We start from the raw sequence: 16,766 nt of genomic DNA, 5'->3' as shown, positions 1-16,766 counted from the left end.
TGAGTCACCCTCCAGGGAGGCAGACTGTATTATAAAAGTTGGGGATCCATGGAAAAGATTGGGTGCAATACTGGAGATGATTTTGAAGCTGTATGTTTTGGCTTACCTTCACATGTAACAGTATGTCATTTTTAGATACGATTAAGCAGGTGAAGTGGGAAGATCCTTATTTTTATTGCAACTGTAGATGTTGCCTCTTTGTATTCTTCTATACAACATGATGTATGTTTAAAAGCGATTTCTTATTTCTTGAGAGGTACAATTACTTCTGATATTTTAGATCTGCTGAAACTTGCATTGCTTAACTGTTTTGCTTTTTGTGAGCACTTTTTTCAGACAATTTTCGTAGAACTGCAATGGGAGCAAAGTTTGCTCCTGGTTATGCAAACTTATTTATGGGGTGGTTTGAACGTATGTTTACTTATGAAGATTCTTATTTTGAATCTTATGTTGTATTTTATAAGCATTGTATAGATTTTTTTTTTTTTATATTAAAAGATCCTGAGGAGTTATTTTTTGAGTTCATGGTTATGAATAATGATGATGTTGGTTTACTTTTTACATATGCGAATCAAGCACACATTATTTGTTACTTAGATGGTAAGACGTATATTAAAAATGTAAGTCACAAAGGAGGCGGAGTACAGCAGAAGTAAGAACAAAACTCCAAATTTAATTCCAAGAATGTGCACTTATAACATACGGATGAGCGCTTTCACCATCATAGCTTCTTCAGATCCTTGTATAAAAGTCACAGTAGACCTCCCCTTATATAAGCAGCTCAATTAATCAATTAAAAACAATTAAAAGCAATGCTGGAGGATTTAAAGAACTCTCCCATATTTAAACATGTTAATATAAAATAAGACAAAAATATATATAAAGCATGCATAATGACCTAGAAACATGTAAATAAACATTCTGATAAGTTAATATTGATAAAATACATAATCAAGAACATATACAAATAAATAATAGTTAATTTTATGTTCCTGCATTGTCTCAACTTGGTTTTATAGAAGCTCTATCATTCAACCCATGCCCCCTATCAGCTTTTAAACGAATGATCCAGTCTCCTTAGATTCAGTAAGATTCATAGTATTACCACCCCTCTTATTCACAACAATTATCTCTAGGACCCGGAACAAAAAAGTATGATCATTGTCATTGGTGGTTAGTTGTTTTGCTAAGGCATTGTGTAAAGTGCCCTTGCTCATGTGGTAAATATGCTCTCTCATTCTATCCCTTAACGGCCGGTTAGTTTTACCAACATAGAAACTCAGGCATGCCTGACAAGTAGCTAAGTACACCACATTAGGTGTCATACAATCTGCATCTGCCTTGATGGAGAAAACGGTGTGTAAGTCCGGGTGTATAAACACTTCACTGCTATCAATAAATGAACAAAAGTTGCAGTGACCACAGGGTTTAGTGTGACCAGTGTTCTTCATAATCCTATCATGTCTGGGGTGACAAAGCAATCGCTTTAGGTTACCCTTATTCCGAAATAGGAGACTTGGTGTCTCTCCCACAATGCGTTTCAAGTCATCATCAACCAGGAGAATATCCCAATGTTTGCTAAAAATTTCCTTTAACTGATATTGATCAGAAGTATACAGAGTAGAAAATTTAATAGATCTATTTAACATATGATCTCCAGCGGTTTGATCTTGGACCCTAGGTCCAAAGTATGGTGCACCTGAAGTGGTGCGAGACATGTATGCTTCCTCCATGTATGGTATAATCTCATTGTCCTTGTATCCCCGGGTCAGTAATCTATTTCTCAGATTGTCTAATTCTGAGATAAATCCCTGTTCAGTGGGGTTCAATCTCGAGGCTCTAATGGCCTGTCCTTTCATTATATTCTTAAAAACAAATTGTGGGTGCATACTAGACCTTAACAACAAGGAATTGCAGTAACATGCCTTGCGGTAGACCCCCGTATTTATCATATCATCTGTTAATCTCTCAATATATAGGTCTAAAAAATCAATTCTATGTGTGGAATAATTCATGGTGAAAGTAAGGAATGCAGTTAAGTCATTCATAATGGATAGCATTGATTCCAGGACAAAAAGGTCATCAACGAACCTTCTGTAGAACACCACATGTTCACAAAAAAGTGCATTCTTAAATAAAACATGTTCCTCCCAATATGCAAGGAACATGTTGGCGTAGCTATTTGCACATGGAGTGCCCATAGCTACCCCATCACGCTGTTTATAGATCTGGTCTTGGAACATGAATAAGTTGTTCTCCAAGACCAGTTCTAGAAAATGAACTATAAGGTCTATCAATACTGCAGTGTAAGTACTGTGTGATAGGATTATGAAGAACACTGGTCACACTAAACCCTGTGGTCACTGCAACTTTTGTTCATTTATTGATAGCAGTGAAGTGTTTATATACCCGGACTTGCACACCGTTTTCTCCATCAAGGCAGATGCAGATTGTATGACACCTAATTTGGTGTACTTAGCTACTTGTCACGCATGCCCGAGTTTCTATGTTGGTAAAACTAACCGGCCGTTAAGGGATAGAATGAGAGAGCATATTTACCACATGAGAAAGGGCACTTTACACAATGCCTTAGCAAAACATCTAACCACCAATGACAATGATCATACTTTTTGTTCCGGGTCCTAGAGGTAATTGTTGTGAATAAGAGGGGTGGTAATACTATGAATCTTACTGAATCTAAGGAGACTGACTGGATCATTCGTTTGAAAGCTGATAGGGGGCATGGGTTGAATGATAGAGCTTCTATAAAACCCAAGTTGAGACAACGCAGGAACATAAAATGAACTATTATTTATTTGTATATGTTCTTGATTATGTATTTTATCAATATTAACTTATCAGAATGTTTATTTACATGTTTCTAGGTCATTATGCATGCTTTATATATATATATATATTTTTGTCTTATTTTATATTAACATGTTTAAATATGGGAGAGTTCTTTAAATCCTCCAGCATTGCTTTTAATTGTTTTTAATTGATTAATTGAGCTGCTTATATAAGGGGAGGTCTACTGTGACTTTTATACAAGGATCTGAAGAAGCTGTAATGGTGAAAGCGCTCATCCGTATGTTATAAGTGCACATTCTTGGAATTAAATTTGGAGTTTTGTTCTTACTTCTGCTGTACTCCGCCTCCTTTGTGACTTACATTATATCTACCCTATGGAACTACAGCGTTTGCTTCCTGAGCAGTGGATTTTATTTTATTTTTTATTCAGTATATTTTTTCTGCTTGCCAGCAAAAGTAAGACTCTTTTCTTGGGTAATGGCGAATCTTGAATTGGATTATGTCCCGAGAAGTGAAGACCGTGGGTCTGGAGCGTTGCAGGCGCGTTTCCAACAGTATTTAAAAAAACTGTCAGTGCATCTCTGTTTTTTGAGTTTACGCCGACTTCTGATGATGTCATGACGACGACCTTGAATTCGGAAAGACTACATGCTGTTTTGGATAGCATGGAGAAGGATTTCATGAGGCTTAAACGCTTACAAACACAGCGGATACACTTCCAGTTCTGCCTCGAACAACATATTATTCCGCGAGGTTTAAGGGTTCTTAATATGCCAAATCAAGGCAAGGAACATCCAGATTTACTCGCGAAATGGCAACGCCTAAACATTGAGGTGAGTCGCAAGTATTTGCAACTACTAATCAACTTTTTCCTCCCTGAGGAGGTTAGGTTAACAGATAATATAAAGCGCAAACAGCAGGAGCTTTTTAGTAACTTTACGGACAAAATGGTTGCACCATTTTGTTTGAGAACCTGCTAGATTGTGTGCTAGCGTATGAAAGAAAACTTTTACAGCAGAAAAAACACAAAGCCACCAGGAATATTAATGATTTTAAATTGGGCAATGTATTCTTATGGCCCAGAACAGGGCAGGATTCCTCTACAATGTTTCAGATGCATAGGGATCCTTCTACCCCCATGCCTCCTAGGAAAGTCAAGGAATCTACACACTTTAATTTTATCAACGATGGTACAAGTAACAGTGTAACAAATGGCATGAATGTGGGTGTTGAATTGAATGGACACAACAGCATTACTCCTGTGGAGATGGACTCTGCCCAAGCTTGTACTGGGGGGGTCACTATCAGTAATGATGCATGTATTCTGGAAGAAATACCACCTGTCGCTGGGACTACCACAGACAATTGCAAGGACTCTGTGGATGTTATTCACATTGTACATCCCAGTACATGTACTAGAAACAACTTATATCCTGAAGTACATGTGGTTAAGAACAGACCTGTTTCTACAAAAGAAGGATCAGAGCCTGTTGTCAAACCTAAGAAAACTACTATTTTGACTGATTCTAGCAATCTCTCAAGTTTGGATTTGACTTTTCCTCTGCCAGTGCGCATGGAGAAAGGTCCTCGCAGGCCTCGCTCCATGAGCAGGGGCAGACAGAAGAGGAAATTATAAGGGGATTTTATGCCCCATCAGACTTTAAAGAGAATGTGGAACAACAAGCGTTAATTTATAATTTGTCCCACATTACTCTAACAGATGATGATACCAGTTTATTAAACAAAGGTTTGAATTTTATTCCTAAAAGTCAGAGCAAATTGACTGATACAATGGTGGACTTAAAACTTTTTTGTAGGAATGTAACGCTTAGATTAATTTATAATGATTCTGAGAAAGAATCAGCACAGAGCAGGAAGTTTGCTTTTAAGAATTTAAGTGATTTTGTACCAACTCACCACCCATTAGTTGAAGCATTCCTTAAGTTAACAGAGGAGGAATTGTATAGTTACTATAATACTCAATTGGGACCCCATAAACAGAAGAGGCGGGACAACTTGAGCTTTCGGGAACGTCAGTGTTTGAGGAAATTGCAGAATGATCCCACCATTATAATTAGACCAGCCAATAAAGGTGGGAAAGTTGTAGTCTTGGATATGTCATTTTATACGGAGGCCATGTTCTCCATGTTACAGGACAGGTTCTATGAACCTACTTCCATGGAACAGGTTCACTCTGTTGTCAGATATATTCATGACACGCTTTATGACATTCTTAGAAGTAATTTAATAAATAAGGAGCTATGTGGATACCTTATGATTTATACACCCACTATACCGATTATACAAGGTCTCCCCAAGGTACACAAAAATATGAAGAACCCACCCATGAGACCCATAGTCTCTGGCCGTGGTTGGGTAACTGAACATCTTTCAGTTTTTGTGGAGAAACATCTGAGATGTGCATTGAATGACAATGTTACAGTCTTGAAGGATTCCAAGCAATTTTTGATTGATCTGTATGAATGTATTGGACACCATGATAGAATCTCTAGTTATACTTTTGTGACTTTTGATATTCAATCCCTAGTTACTGTAATACCTAATGACATAGGACTTGATTATGTGTTGAATTATCTGAAAGCACACAGTACTTACACTGCAGTATTGATAGACTTTATAGTTCATTTTCTAGAACTGGTCTTGGAGAACAACTTATTCATGTTCCAAGACCAGATCTATAAACAGCGCGATGGCGTAGCTATGGGCACTCCATGTGCAAATAGCTACGCCAACATGTTCCTTGCATATTGGGAGGAACATATTTTATTTAAGAATGCACTTTTATGAGAACATGTGGTGTTCTACAGAAGGTTTGCTGATGACCTTTTTGTTCTTTGGAATAGAACATCAGAACAGCTGGAATCAATGCTATCCATTATGAATGACTTAACTGCATTCCTTACTTTTACCATGAATTATTCTACACATAGAATTGATTTTTTAGACCTATATATTGAGAGATTAACAGATGATATGATAAATACGGGGGTCTACCGCAAGGCATGTTACTGCAATTCCTTGTTATTAAGGTCTAGTATGCACCCACAATTTGTTTTTAAGAATATAATGAAAGGACAGGCCATTAGAGCCTCGAGATTGAACCCCACTGAACAGGGATTTATCTCAGAATTAGACAATCTGAGAAATAGATTATTGACCCGGGGATACAAGGACAATGAGATTATACCATACATGGAGGAAGCATACATGTCTCGCACTTCAGGTGCACCATACTTTGGACTTAGGGTCCAAGATCAAACCGCTGGAGATCATATGTTAAATAGATCTATTAAATTTTCTACTCTGTATACTTCTGATTAATATCTGTTAAAGGAAATTATTAGCAAACATTGGGATATTCTCCTGGTTGATGATGACTTGAAACGCATTGTGGGAGAGACACCAAGTCTCCTATTTCAGAATAAGAGCAACCTAAAGCGATTGCTTTGTCACCCCAGACATGATAGGATTATGAAGAACACTGGTCACACTAAACCCTGTGGTCACTGCAACTTTTGTTCATTTATTGATAGCAGTGAAGTGTTTATACACCCGGACTTACACACCGTTTTCTCCATCAAGGCAGATGCAGATTGTATGACACCTAATGTGGTGTACTTAGCTACTTGTCAGGCATGCCCGAGTTTCTATGTTGGTAAAACTAACCGGCCGTTAAGGGATAGAATGAGAGAGCATATTTACCACATGAGAAAGGGCACTTTACACAATGCCTTAGCAAAACATCTAACCACCAATGACAATGATCATACTTTTTGTTCCGGGTCCTAGAGATAATTGTTGTGAATAAGAGGGGTGGTAATACTATGAATCTTACTGAATCTAAGGAGACTGACTGGATCATTAGTTTGAAAGCTGATAGGGGGCATGGGTTGAATGATAGAGCTTCTATAAAACCCAAGTTGAGACAACGCAGGAACATAAAATGAACTATTATTTATTTGTATATGTTCTTGATTATGTATTTTATCAATATGAACTGATCAGAATGTTTATTTACATGTTTCTAGGTCATTATGCATGCTTTATATATATTTTTGTCTTATTTTATATTAACATGTTTAAATATGGGAGAGTTCTTTAAATCCTCCAGCATTGCTTTTAATTGTTTTTAATTGATTAATTCAGCTGCTTATATAAGGGGAGGTCTACTGTGACTTTTATACAAGGATCTGAAGAAGCTGTAATGGTGAAAGCGCTCATCCGTATGTTATAAGTGCACATTCTTGGAATTAAATTTGGAGTTTTGTTCTTACTTCTGCTGTACTCCGCCTCCTTTGTGACTTACATTATATCTACCCTACGGAACTACAGCATTTGCTTGCTGAGCAGTGGATTTTATTTTATTTTTTATTCAGTATATTAAAAATGGACTAATAGCTTCCACTTTGTATAGGAACCCTAGTCCTGCTAATACTTTTTGGCAGGCAACTAACTCTCACCTTCAGCACCTTACCGATTTGTTTCCTTAGGGCAACTTTTATTGTGGTGCGGGGTCATGTTCTGATGAACAAGAATTTGAGAAGGTTGCCTGTGAAGTAGCTCAAGCGCTTTTAAATAGGGGTCATACTGAGAAACAACTGGAAGCCTCTAAGACAAAGTTACAACTGAGGGGGGCAAGTATCGACCCATCACAGAAGGTATAGCAGGCGGAATAAGATTCCGTTTAAGAAGAAAAATATTTTGTCACATGACATACACCCTTTATAAACAGAGTGGCTCATACTTTAAAACAATATTGGCATATTATTAGGTGGGATGATGCATTTAACAATTTAAATTTAAATATTTCTTAAATTCCCCTAGTTCAGGTGATTATGTAGTTAATACTCTCATGAAAACTGAAAAGAGTTTATCTGCTGAATGTAAGGGCTGTCCTGTCTAAGTACTTCGATACAAAATGTTACTTTTATCATAAATGAGTTTGAATGTAAACCACCTAGGAATAAGAACTGTTATAAAGAGCTGCAATGTATGGTCTTAGATATCCTTGTAATAATTATCATATAGGTCAGACTAGGAGATCTGTACATAAGGGTATTCAGGAACACGTTACAGATATTAAAAATACATCCTGAATTAATTCTGTTGCAATTCACTTTTTAGAGCAACATAATGGGAATATATTTGAGAAAAGACAGATGGTATATATTTTCTTATAACCCCTTAGTTCTGAAGGTCTTAATAATGAATTAATGAAATATTTAGTTTTAAGAGTTTTCTGGAATTTTATTTTTAATGAAATAATGTTGCTTGATTAATTTGCAGTGCTCTCTCACTGGCTTTGTGTGTTTTTTCTTACTCCTTTATAAACAGGAGATTTTGATGTATTTTAGAACCTTGGAAGGCAGTGCACAAAAGTGCTAGTTCTTTGTATTTAATAAAAGTTTATAGGGGTTACCAATGTGTGTTATACGATTTGTTTTTCAAATGCTTACAATGTCCTACACAAAATCCCAGCTTACTCTGCTGAATGCTTTCTCTGTATCAAGACCCACCAACAACAGCTATAATTTCCTACATTCTGGATTGGCACTGTTCTATCAATATTGTCAAATGTTTGCCTCTACACCACAAAACCACACAGATCCATATATATCAATTTTGGCAACATCTGTGCCATTCTTTTAGCTAGTACAGACAAACACTTTATAACCACAATTTAAATTTGAACTGGGTCTATATGAAAGCTGGGTCTGATTGATCTTTGTGGTCTTTAGGTAATACAGAAACCACAGCTTTCTTCCAAGTTGTTGCTGCTTCCCCTCCTTTTAAAACACTGTTAAAATCTTCCAGACTTTTATTACTTTCTTCCCTCCTGACTTCCACAGGAGTACCATCTGTTCCTGGAGACTCTCGTGAGGACTGATACTCATCTCCTCTCCTCCTATCTTAACTGTTAGTTGTTAAGCCTCATCTACTTCTAACCTTGGCATAATCAAGTCTCTCATAAATATTTCCATTTGTGCTCTTTCCTGACTTCCACATTCCTCTGCTTTATACAGATTTTCATAAAATTAACGTCTTGAAAACCTCTACAGTACCTCTGGTAATTTATATTGTTATAGGCTCCCTAAGTTTGGCAACAACCCATTTCCTACTTTCTGCTGCCAAAAATGTGCTAAAAGTTTTTTCTGCTCTGGATGTACTATTAAAAATAGCTGCTTAACAGCAGTATTTCATGGATATTATCCAGATAATCTCTTATTTTCTCTATAGCAGTCTGCAATTTGCTCCTATTCTTGTTTGTAAGAGTCTCCCATATTCTGCAATATTTTAATCTTTGTAAGCCCACCTAAGTCATTCCTATTACTTCTTAATCATCTCTCTCCTTCTATTTCTAGTTTATTTTTAAACTCTATTTTAATTTTATAACACTCACTAACTATAACTTCTGAAAATACTTCTATCTTCCCTGATAAGTGTGAATAATTTCCACTACCTACTCTTTAAACTCCTCTGTTTTTAACAAGGAGGTGGGAAAGCAACGCAATATCTCATTTTTAGTCCATTCCCTTGCATTTTTATTTATTTTAATGTTATCTGTGCCTGATCTGAAATAGTTATTGGATGTTTTGTCGAAGTTTTCAATTAAATGCACATGTTCCTGTGAAATACAATTTCTATTTATTCTAGTCCAGTTACTGTACTTTTTGGAATAATGCATAAAACCTGTTTGAGCTCCTACTACTGAATAAGCATCCATACCAATTATTTTCATAAATGTCTTCAGAAATACACCCTCTTATTTTCCATTCAATCTTCACAACTGCTAATCAAACTCCAGTCCCCCCACCTACAAGTAATATTCCCTGCTAAAAGCTGATTTCTCCCCAAATTTTTTTATGCACCATAATAGCAGTTTTTTTTTTGTGGAGTACAAATATAAATGCATGTCAGTGTAATTCTTCTCAATTGCTAATAGTCCCTTAATACCACAAATCTACCATTACTGTTTATTCCCTTCTATCACTAATGGAGCCCCCTCTAGCAAGTAGTATAATTACTCCCCTTTACTTTGTACCCGATATTCTGCTGAATATCTATTCTGAAATCCTTTCTTTGTCAAATTCATATGCTAAGTTCTTTTCAAATGTGTTTCCTGCAGTGTTGCATATCATTCAACACTCTTTCCTTTTTATCTATACCTATTAAGGCTATTTATGTTACAGGATAATATGGATGGTGGAGTCATTACAATAAAAAGTTACTCTTTTTTGTAAATGTGTATTTCCAACATTTCTGTTACATGCACACCCTACTGTTTGGCAGACTGATCTTTTTATAGTTATTTCTTATCTCTATTTGAACCTATGACAATTTTTTCAAGAGTTTTTGTTCAACAACCACCCTCAAATAAATAAATAAAATAAATAAATAAATAAATAAATACATTTTCATAACACACCCATCTCCTATTAATTTACAAGAAATGTACAAAACTATGCACATCTTAAAAAATTAACTTTAACCCTTTAGATAGAACTGTCCCACATCAACAGTTGCCTGCACAGGCATTATGTAACCTAAAATTACGGTTACCCATACTAAAGTGCATGCCACAGCCTGTGTTCCCACATACACAGATTACGGTCTGTTCTTTTCTTATCTCTACACCTCCTCCAGATGTGAAAAACAGCTTGTATGCTTTCAGAAAACATGAAGTTTTAGCCCTAAGAAATAGTGCACTAGCTATCTTTAAATAAAACTAAATTTGTTCTCGTAAATGCATTAAAATATTAAGGGTGCTAAGGAGGATGCTATCACTTATTCATTTCCCATAATTTCAAACTATTTTCACTGAACTGACTGTCATAGTACCTTTAAATTTTGCATTTCCCTCAACAAAGAATGCTTGGAACTCTCAAAATTGATTGTGTTCACCTACAGACAGCTTGGCTCTATGCAGAAGTAGTCAACAATGAATCTTTGTCAATTTCTCTCAGATCAGAACATATAACTACCTTCAGCTGCAGACTACTCGACTCCCACTGAACATTTAATGGGATAAAGAAATATCTTTGCAATTGTAAGAATCTTCAAATATTTTCACAGCTTTCATCATTTTTATTTTTCTAACCTTGCTTAGAAAAAAATGTTTACAGCTTAAGCTAAGAGCATTAATCCAGACATTTACCCCATAAAAATGAGAAAATACCTTAATTCTACAAATATAACCAATGCACTTTTACACTCTATCCCCACCCAGCATTGCATCACAGCAACTTGCTTTTTTTTCAAACCTTTCTACTCTTGTTATTCTATAAAACCTATATTCCTTACAACTAAAAACTAAGTTTTTATTTTACTGTATTTAACACACAACTGTTACTGAAAACTTTCCCTCATATCTAAAATACTCCTGAGTACACAAAATTGGTTTGGTATAGATAACATGCAGTTTATATCATGAAATACTGTATGCAAACACTAACATTTTTTTTGCATACAGTTACTTTTTCACCCTTTAGAGTCATTTTAAACATTAATGACAAAGTGTATATGCTTTACACATTCCCACATAGTTTTTAACAAATTATTCATATTAAAAAAAAAAACTAAACAAAAATCCAGTAATCCTCAGTCACTTTTTCTTGCAAAGCCATACTTCATAAATGTGACTGATGCGTTATAGTCTTCCATTTGATCATTAATTTCAGTGTCGCTGGTCTTCGTTCTGTTCATCTCCATCCCCCAGCACCAGACTCTGGTTGAAGTCCAAGGCATTTCTAACTCTTCTAGTCATCTTTGTGAGTTTTTTTCTCTCTCTCAAGCAATTTCTTTTGGAATACCAGAAAAGGTTTCACTGGCAGTGTCTCTCCATGAGCTTTACTGTCAGAAGAATGAGAAGTATAATCCCCTCTGCTGGCTCACTTTTTGATGAATAAACTTTTTTATTTTCTCCTTAGCCTGTTCTTCATCAAAAATTGTCTTTGTTCCTCCAAGAAAAAATATTCTGAAGACAGATGGATACAGAAGTTTGAATCTCACATTTGCCTCTCAACATTCCCTGATTGCTGGGATACACTTGCTTCTCTACTGCCTGGTGTACAGAGAATACTCATTTTCTACAAAGACTCTGCTAGCTCTACATTTTTAATACTTTTCCCTTCTGTCAACAGTTTTTCAGGATCATCTCTTTCTACTGGTTTGAATGCACCCTTATTAATACAGGTCTTGACTCCTTTCTCATGGCCAGGTTTAGAGCATACACTCTTAATTAACAAATCCAGCTGTGGAACACTAGTCCAGTCGCTTATTGGTGCCTTCAGAAAATTAATACAAGCTGTTCCTTCCACATTCTCTGGTACAGCAGAATATCTCATTTTCTCTGCTCACTCTTTCTTCTAACTCTACCATTTTTTTTAAACAGCTCTTCTTGAGAAGTCTCATACTCAGCTAGCTTCTTCTTCACTTCAGTCTCTAACATTTGCAGTTTTATCATTCATCTGAATAGCTATTTAAAACCTCTTCTACTTTTCCAGCCTTTTGCTATTTGAGTTGATACACTCCTTCAAAATTTCATTTATTTTATTCACCTCTGAGTACATTTGATTGCGGTTTCCGCTCAATTACTGGAAGCCATTTCTTGTACCAGAGCTGAAGTCTGAACTACTTTTTGGTGAGCAGCTACAGGATTCTTTCCAGACCGTGTTTTTTCTTTACATTTTCAGGTTGATTTTCTTTCAGGTTCTGTAAATTTCTTCACTGCTGGCATCCAGTCTACTTAACTAGTAACCAAATTTTACTCAAGCTAATAAAAATGGCTATTTCCCAGTTTCTTTTTTCACACTGGAACAGCTGAAATTATGTTGATCAGTGTGCAGCCATCTTGGAAGTCCTTCACAGTATCTCTTTTGAGTGTGTGACATTTTTCCTTTCAATTTTAAAAAATTTTGTTTTGGAAACAGTGCCTCCAAACCAGATTTCTCCCTCTTTTTATGGGGGTTAGAAGAAGAAGCTGGAAAATGCTGAAGGGACTGGATGGCTTTAAATAAACCCTGTGCAAAATTAAACTAGTCCTTCTATGAACACTTTTGAGCAGAGGGAAGGAGGAGGAAACAAGTAATTTGTCTTTTGCATATATATATATATATATATATATATATATATATATATATATATATATATTTTCTTCTGAAGTCTCATGACATGCTTTCAATTAAAGAATACATAAGTGACACACCATTGTCTTCCCTCATGCCTTCTTCACTCTCAAGATAAACTGGTTCTTCCTTCACTGGGGGTTTTGCCTGAAGGACAGTCTGAGAGAAAGTGCAATGTTCTCAAGCCACAGCAGTATCAAGAGGGTTCAGGAGAGATAGACTATTAGCCTGAAGGCTGCACAGGTACCTCAGCAGAGTCAAAAGTCTTATACTGCAGAACAGTGACTTGTTAGATACCTCTTTAGTTACCCTCATTTTATTTTTGTGCCGAGAGGGGGGAATCTGCTGCGAGGTATTGGTTGTCTTGGTCATTCACTCCAAATCTCTGAGAAAATTGTTCTCTAGAAAATAAATTAAGGGAGTTGAGCCTACTCCTCACCATCTTAGGTGTGAAGTACAGAAAAATTTGACACCACCTTACATAGTGTTCCTCACTTACACAGAAAACACAGCTGGTATGCACCCTTATAACGAATCTGTCTATCACAAGAACATTTGCCCTTCCTGACACACACACAAAAACTTTAATACACTTTCTCTAGGAAAACAGGAAGGTTCTACAAAGGTTATTTATCTTCCTGAAGCTGCAGCTGAAGCCGACTGCCAGTACTAGTGCACCACATACACTTCAAGAAAATTCTGAGTTTTGGCACTCCTCTATGTCCCATATATACTTCCAAGTACTCTCATGCTAAAGATGGATGTATGGTACACCAGAAAAGAGCATGAGGCTTAGCAGACTGACCACATACATCCCCCATACAATTAAGGATGCTGCAAGTGAGATCTACTGAGAAACACCATCTCATAAGCCAAAACATCTTATCTGTGAAAGCTACCTGACAACCACCCAGCAGAAATTAACTAGATCAAGATAAACCCTTAATACAGCAAGAAAATGTAAGGCTATATTTAAAAGACTACAATACAATGTATATTGCTTACAAGACAAGCCTGACTAATCTGTACAACCTCTCCATTTATAGTTGCTGTTCTAATAGCAGCTTGAAGTAACATCTTTATACCTACCCACAGTGACTATTAGCAGTGACCTACAAAAGGAGAAACAGACAAATGTTACATGCAATTTTCTAGGAGAAAGAGTAATAGGTACAAAAATTATTACCTTCACCTACTGCTGCTCCACAGACTCAGCACTAAGTAGCGTGGTGGAGAACCATTTTGAGTTAGTGCAAGTCATTCCTGTAACTTGCAGCAGGTTCTTCCTGCTTGCCATCCATAGAAGAACAGTGGATGGCCTGCAGCAAACCCAGGGAAGCATGGCAGTAGAATGCTGTGACTTATGAAACCTGATTCAGGGTCTCTGGCCTACCGTATTTTACTTTTATCTTGGTAAGGTGCAGCATATGCTTCTTAAATGGTGCACCCAATGTGCCCTGGCACTAACAGCTGCACAAAAATAATAGAAACAGTGTATGTTAACATGGTGAAAGCATTTGATGAACAATTTACTCATAAAAGTGACTTTTTTGTCTAGATTTCTTTTAACGTCAACCTGCTTTCCAGTTATAAGCATACTATAAAGGCAGTTTCAGGAAGGAAAAATCTTACCTGATTTAGAAAGTTCAGACATTTTTCCAGACACCACAAACAACAGATACATGCCTTCAGCATACACCGAGCACATGCATTTTCCTGGCGGGAAAAACACATTTAACCATTATTAGTTCTGAAATGTGACTGAAAATGTACATTTATTTTTAAAGCTAGATTACTCTGCCCCATTCCAGCTGACCTCCTACTACTTTGCAGCTCCCATCTTTCACTATACTGAGATTTGAGCCAGTGTGCTTCATCTGGCAGGTCATGGATAGAACCTTGTTCTGAAAGGGTCCTTCCAGATTCTTGTGGGTTGAGCATTACCAGCTTCCTTATTAACAGCCAAAGAGTGACAGCAGAGAGAAAACAATCATGGAGCTCAAGCGAAGTATTCTGTGCAAACATCTGGTATGCAAATTCTTAATGTGCAAATGTGCTCAGTTCTGAAGTCATACAACCTAAATGCATACCTTGTTCTATCAAGTACTCTTCATATTTTTGCTATAATCTCCTTAAATACTCTGTACTGCTTATAATCTTCTGTCTGCCATAAAGGAAAGGTTTACCTTAGCAACCAATTGTAAACTAAAAGCACACTGTCTTGATGCATTACACAAGACTGGAAAGTAAAAAAATCTTTTTAGGAGTACAGAAAAGGCACATTAACACACCAAGTGTGTAGAGTAATACTAAAAGTAATAAATATGCATGTAAAAAAAAAAAAACACAGACAAGGTAAAGTACCTATTAACAGTAAAATTAAGACCATATTAACCAACTACGCAAATGGAACAACTGAAAATGTGAAGCAACAGAGAAATGAAACTTGATCAAACTCAGAACTGCAACAGCAGAAAGCTGTTTATCCCAAAAGCTAATCAAGTGAAACAACTCCTGACTTATATCCTTCATCTATACAGGAAAGCCAAGTGACCCCGAAATATTACTGCCCACTACAAAAAATAACAGTAGTGCCATCTATCTGACATGACAGTGAGCTTCCTAATGCCCATCTTTAAAAAAGTGCAAGCACTTATACATAAAGAATGTTACACACAGACTATGACAGCAGATTTGGAATATTCACATGTTAGCACAACCCTTCCTCACCCCAAAGACAATTAATTTGAGCAAGTCCACAAACATCAGCTTGCTTACCTTTCCCTTCAACTGGCTATGGATGTACATAAGAATCAATCGAGGGATTTTCACTAAGGTAATAATGAAAGCACCCTTAGCAACTGTACCAAGATGGTATCGAATAAGGCGCTGCACCGAGACCAAAATAGGTGTGAATGGCAGATTCTTTTTTTCCCTGTGTGAAAATCAAAATCACATCAATAAAATTATAGTAATTAAGTAAATGCAATAACAATTAATGGTTAAAGCAGAATAATATAAGCAGCCACTGAAATTACACATGCGAGTATTCACCATACATGCTAGTCTTTGAAAGAGCAACCAACAGCAGCTAGCACACAGGAGTTTCTTCTTGGGAGGCCTCTCAGCAATTCTTAGATATTTTAGCTGACAGACTTGTGACAGCATGAAAACTCTTGGAATACATAGCTTTCATAGAGGGGGTCCAAAAGATAAGTCACCTTCATGAGGTGGACACTGTTTTTCTCAAAATCTCAACAAGATGACACTGATATACAAACTGCATTTATATAGCAGCATATATCATGGCCAGAAATAGGTTAAAAATTAAAAAAAGAGAGCTGGGTGCACAAGACCTAGGATAAAAAGTGCCCAATCCTGGTAGGCACACTGGTGTCAGGACTGGAAAAGATGACAGTGTAGAGTCCTCAAAATACAGAAACATTCCTAAAATGGGGCCAGGCCCAGGGGGAGGATGGCCCCACTGTTGTACAAGGAAGTAGTCGTCCATAAAAATCACAAAAACTGATGGGCCAAAGAAGAGCCATAAAGACGATAAAGTGGATTATTGAGGATAAGAAAGAAATTATGTATTGTTACTATTATGCAAAAAGCCCAGGATTTCCAGACACAAGATATATAAAACAATTGAGAGAAAGTAGCGAAAGAAAAATACTTCCACAAGAAAAACTGTCAGAAGCTTCAAATAAAAATTTGTATTCATTAATACAAAAGATTTGTGAGAAACAGTATACAGATCAAGAAATTTTGATTGGTTTGGAAAAAGCATCTGAGGAAGTGCGAAAATAT

At 36.5% G+C, this 16,766-nt stretch overlaps 1 protein-coding gene across 2 annotated transcripts in view; it reads right to left on the bottom strand.

Moving 5' to 3' along the window:
• SLC44A1 (solute carrier family 44 member 1) overlaps window positions 1–16,766 on the bottom strand; it is a 1,740,232-nt gene that overhangs the window by 349,648 nt on the left and 1,373,818 nt on the right. For both annotated transcript variants that reach the window (XM_044061029.1, XM_044061030.1), the window contains exons 11-12: window positions 15,735–15,891; window positions 14,589–14,672 (exon numbers count right to left, since the gene is read on the bottom strand). In XM_044061029.1, coding sequence (XP_043916964.1) covers window positions 14,589–14,672; window positions 15,735–15,891 — 241 coding nt within the window. The remainder of the gene's footprint in view (window positions 1–14,588; window positions 14,673–15,734; window positions 15,892–16,766) is intronic.

Source organism: Protopterus annectens, chromosome 2.part0 (assembly GCF_019279795.1).
Source record: "Protopterus annectens isolate FY-2018-M chromosome 2.part0, PAN1.0, whole genome shotgun sequence".
NCBI lineage: Eukaryota > Metazoa > Chordata > Ceratodontiformes > Protopteridae > Protopterus > Protopterus annectens.
This window is presented reverse-complemented; position numbering and strand designations above follow the sequence as displayed.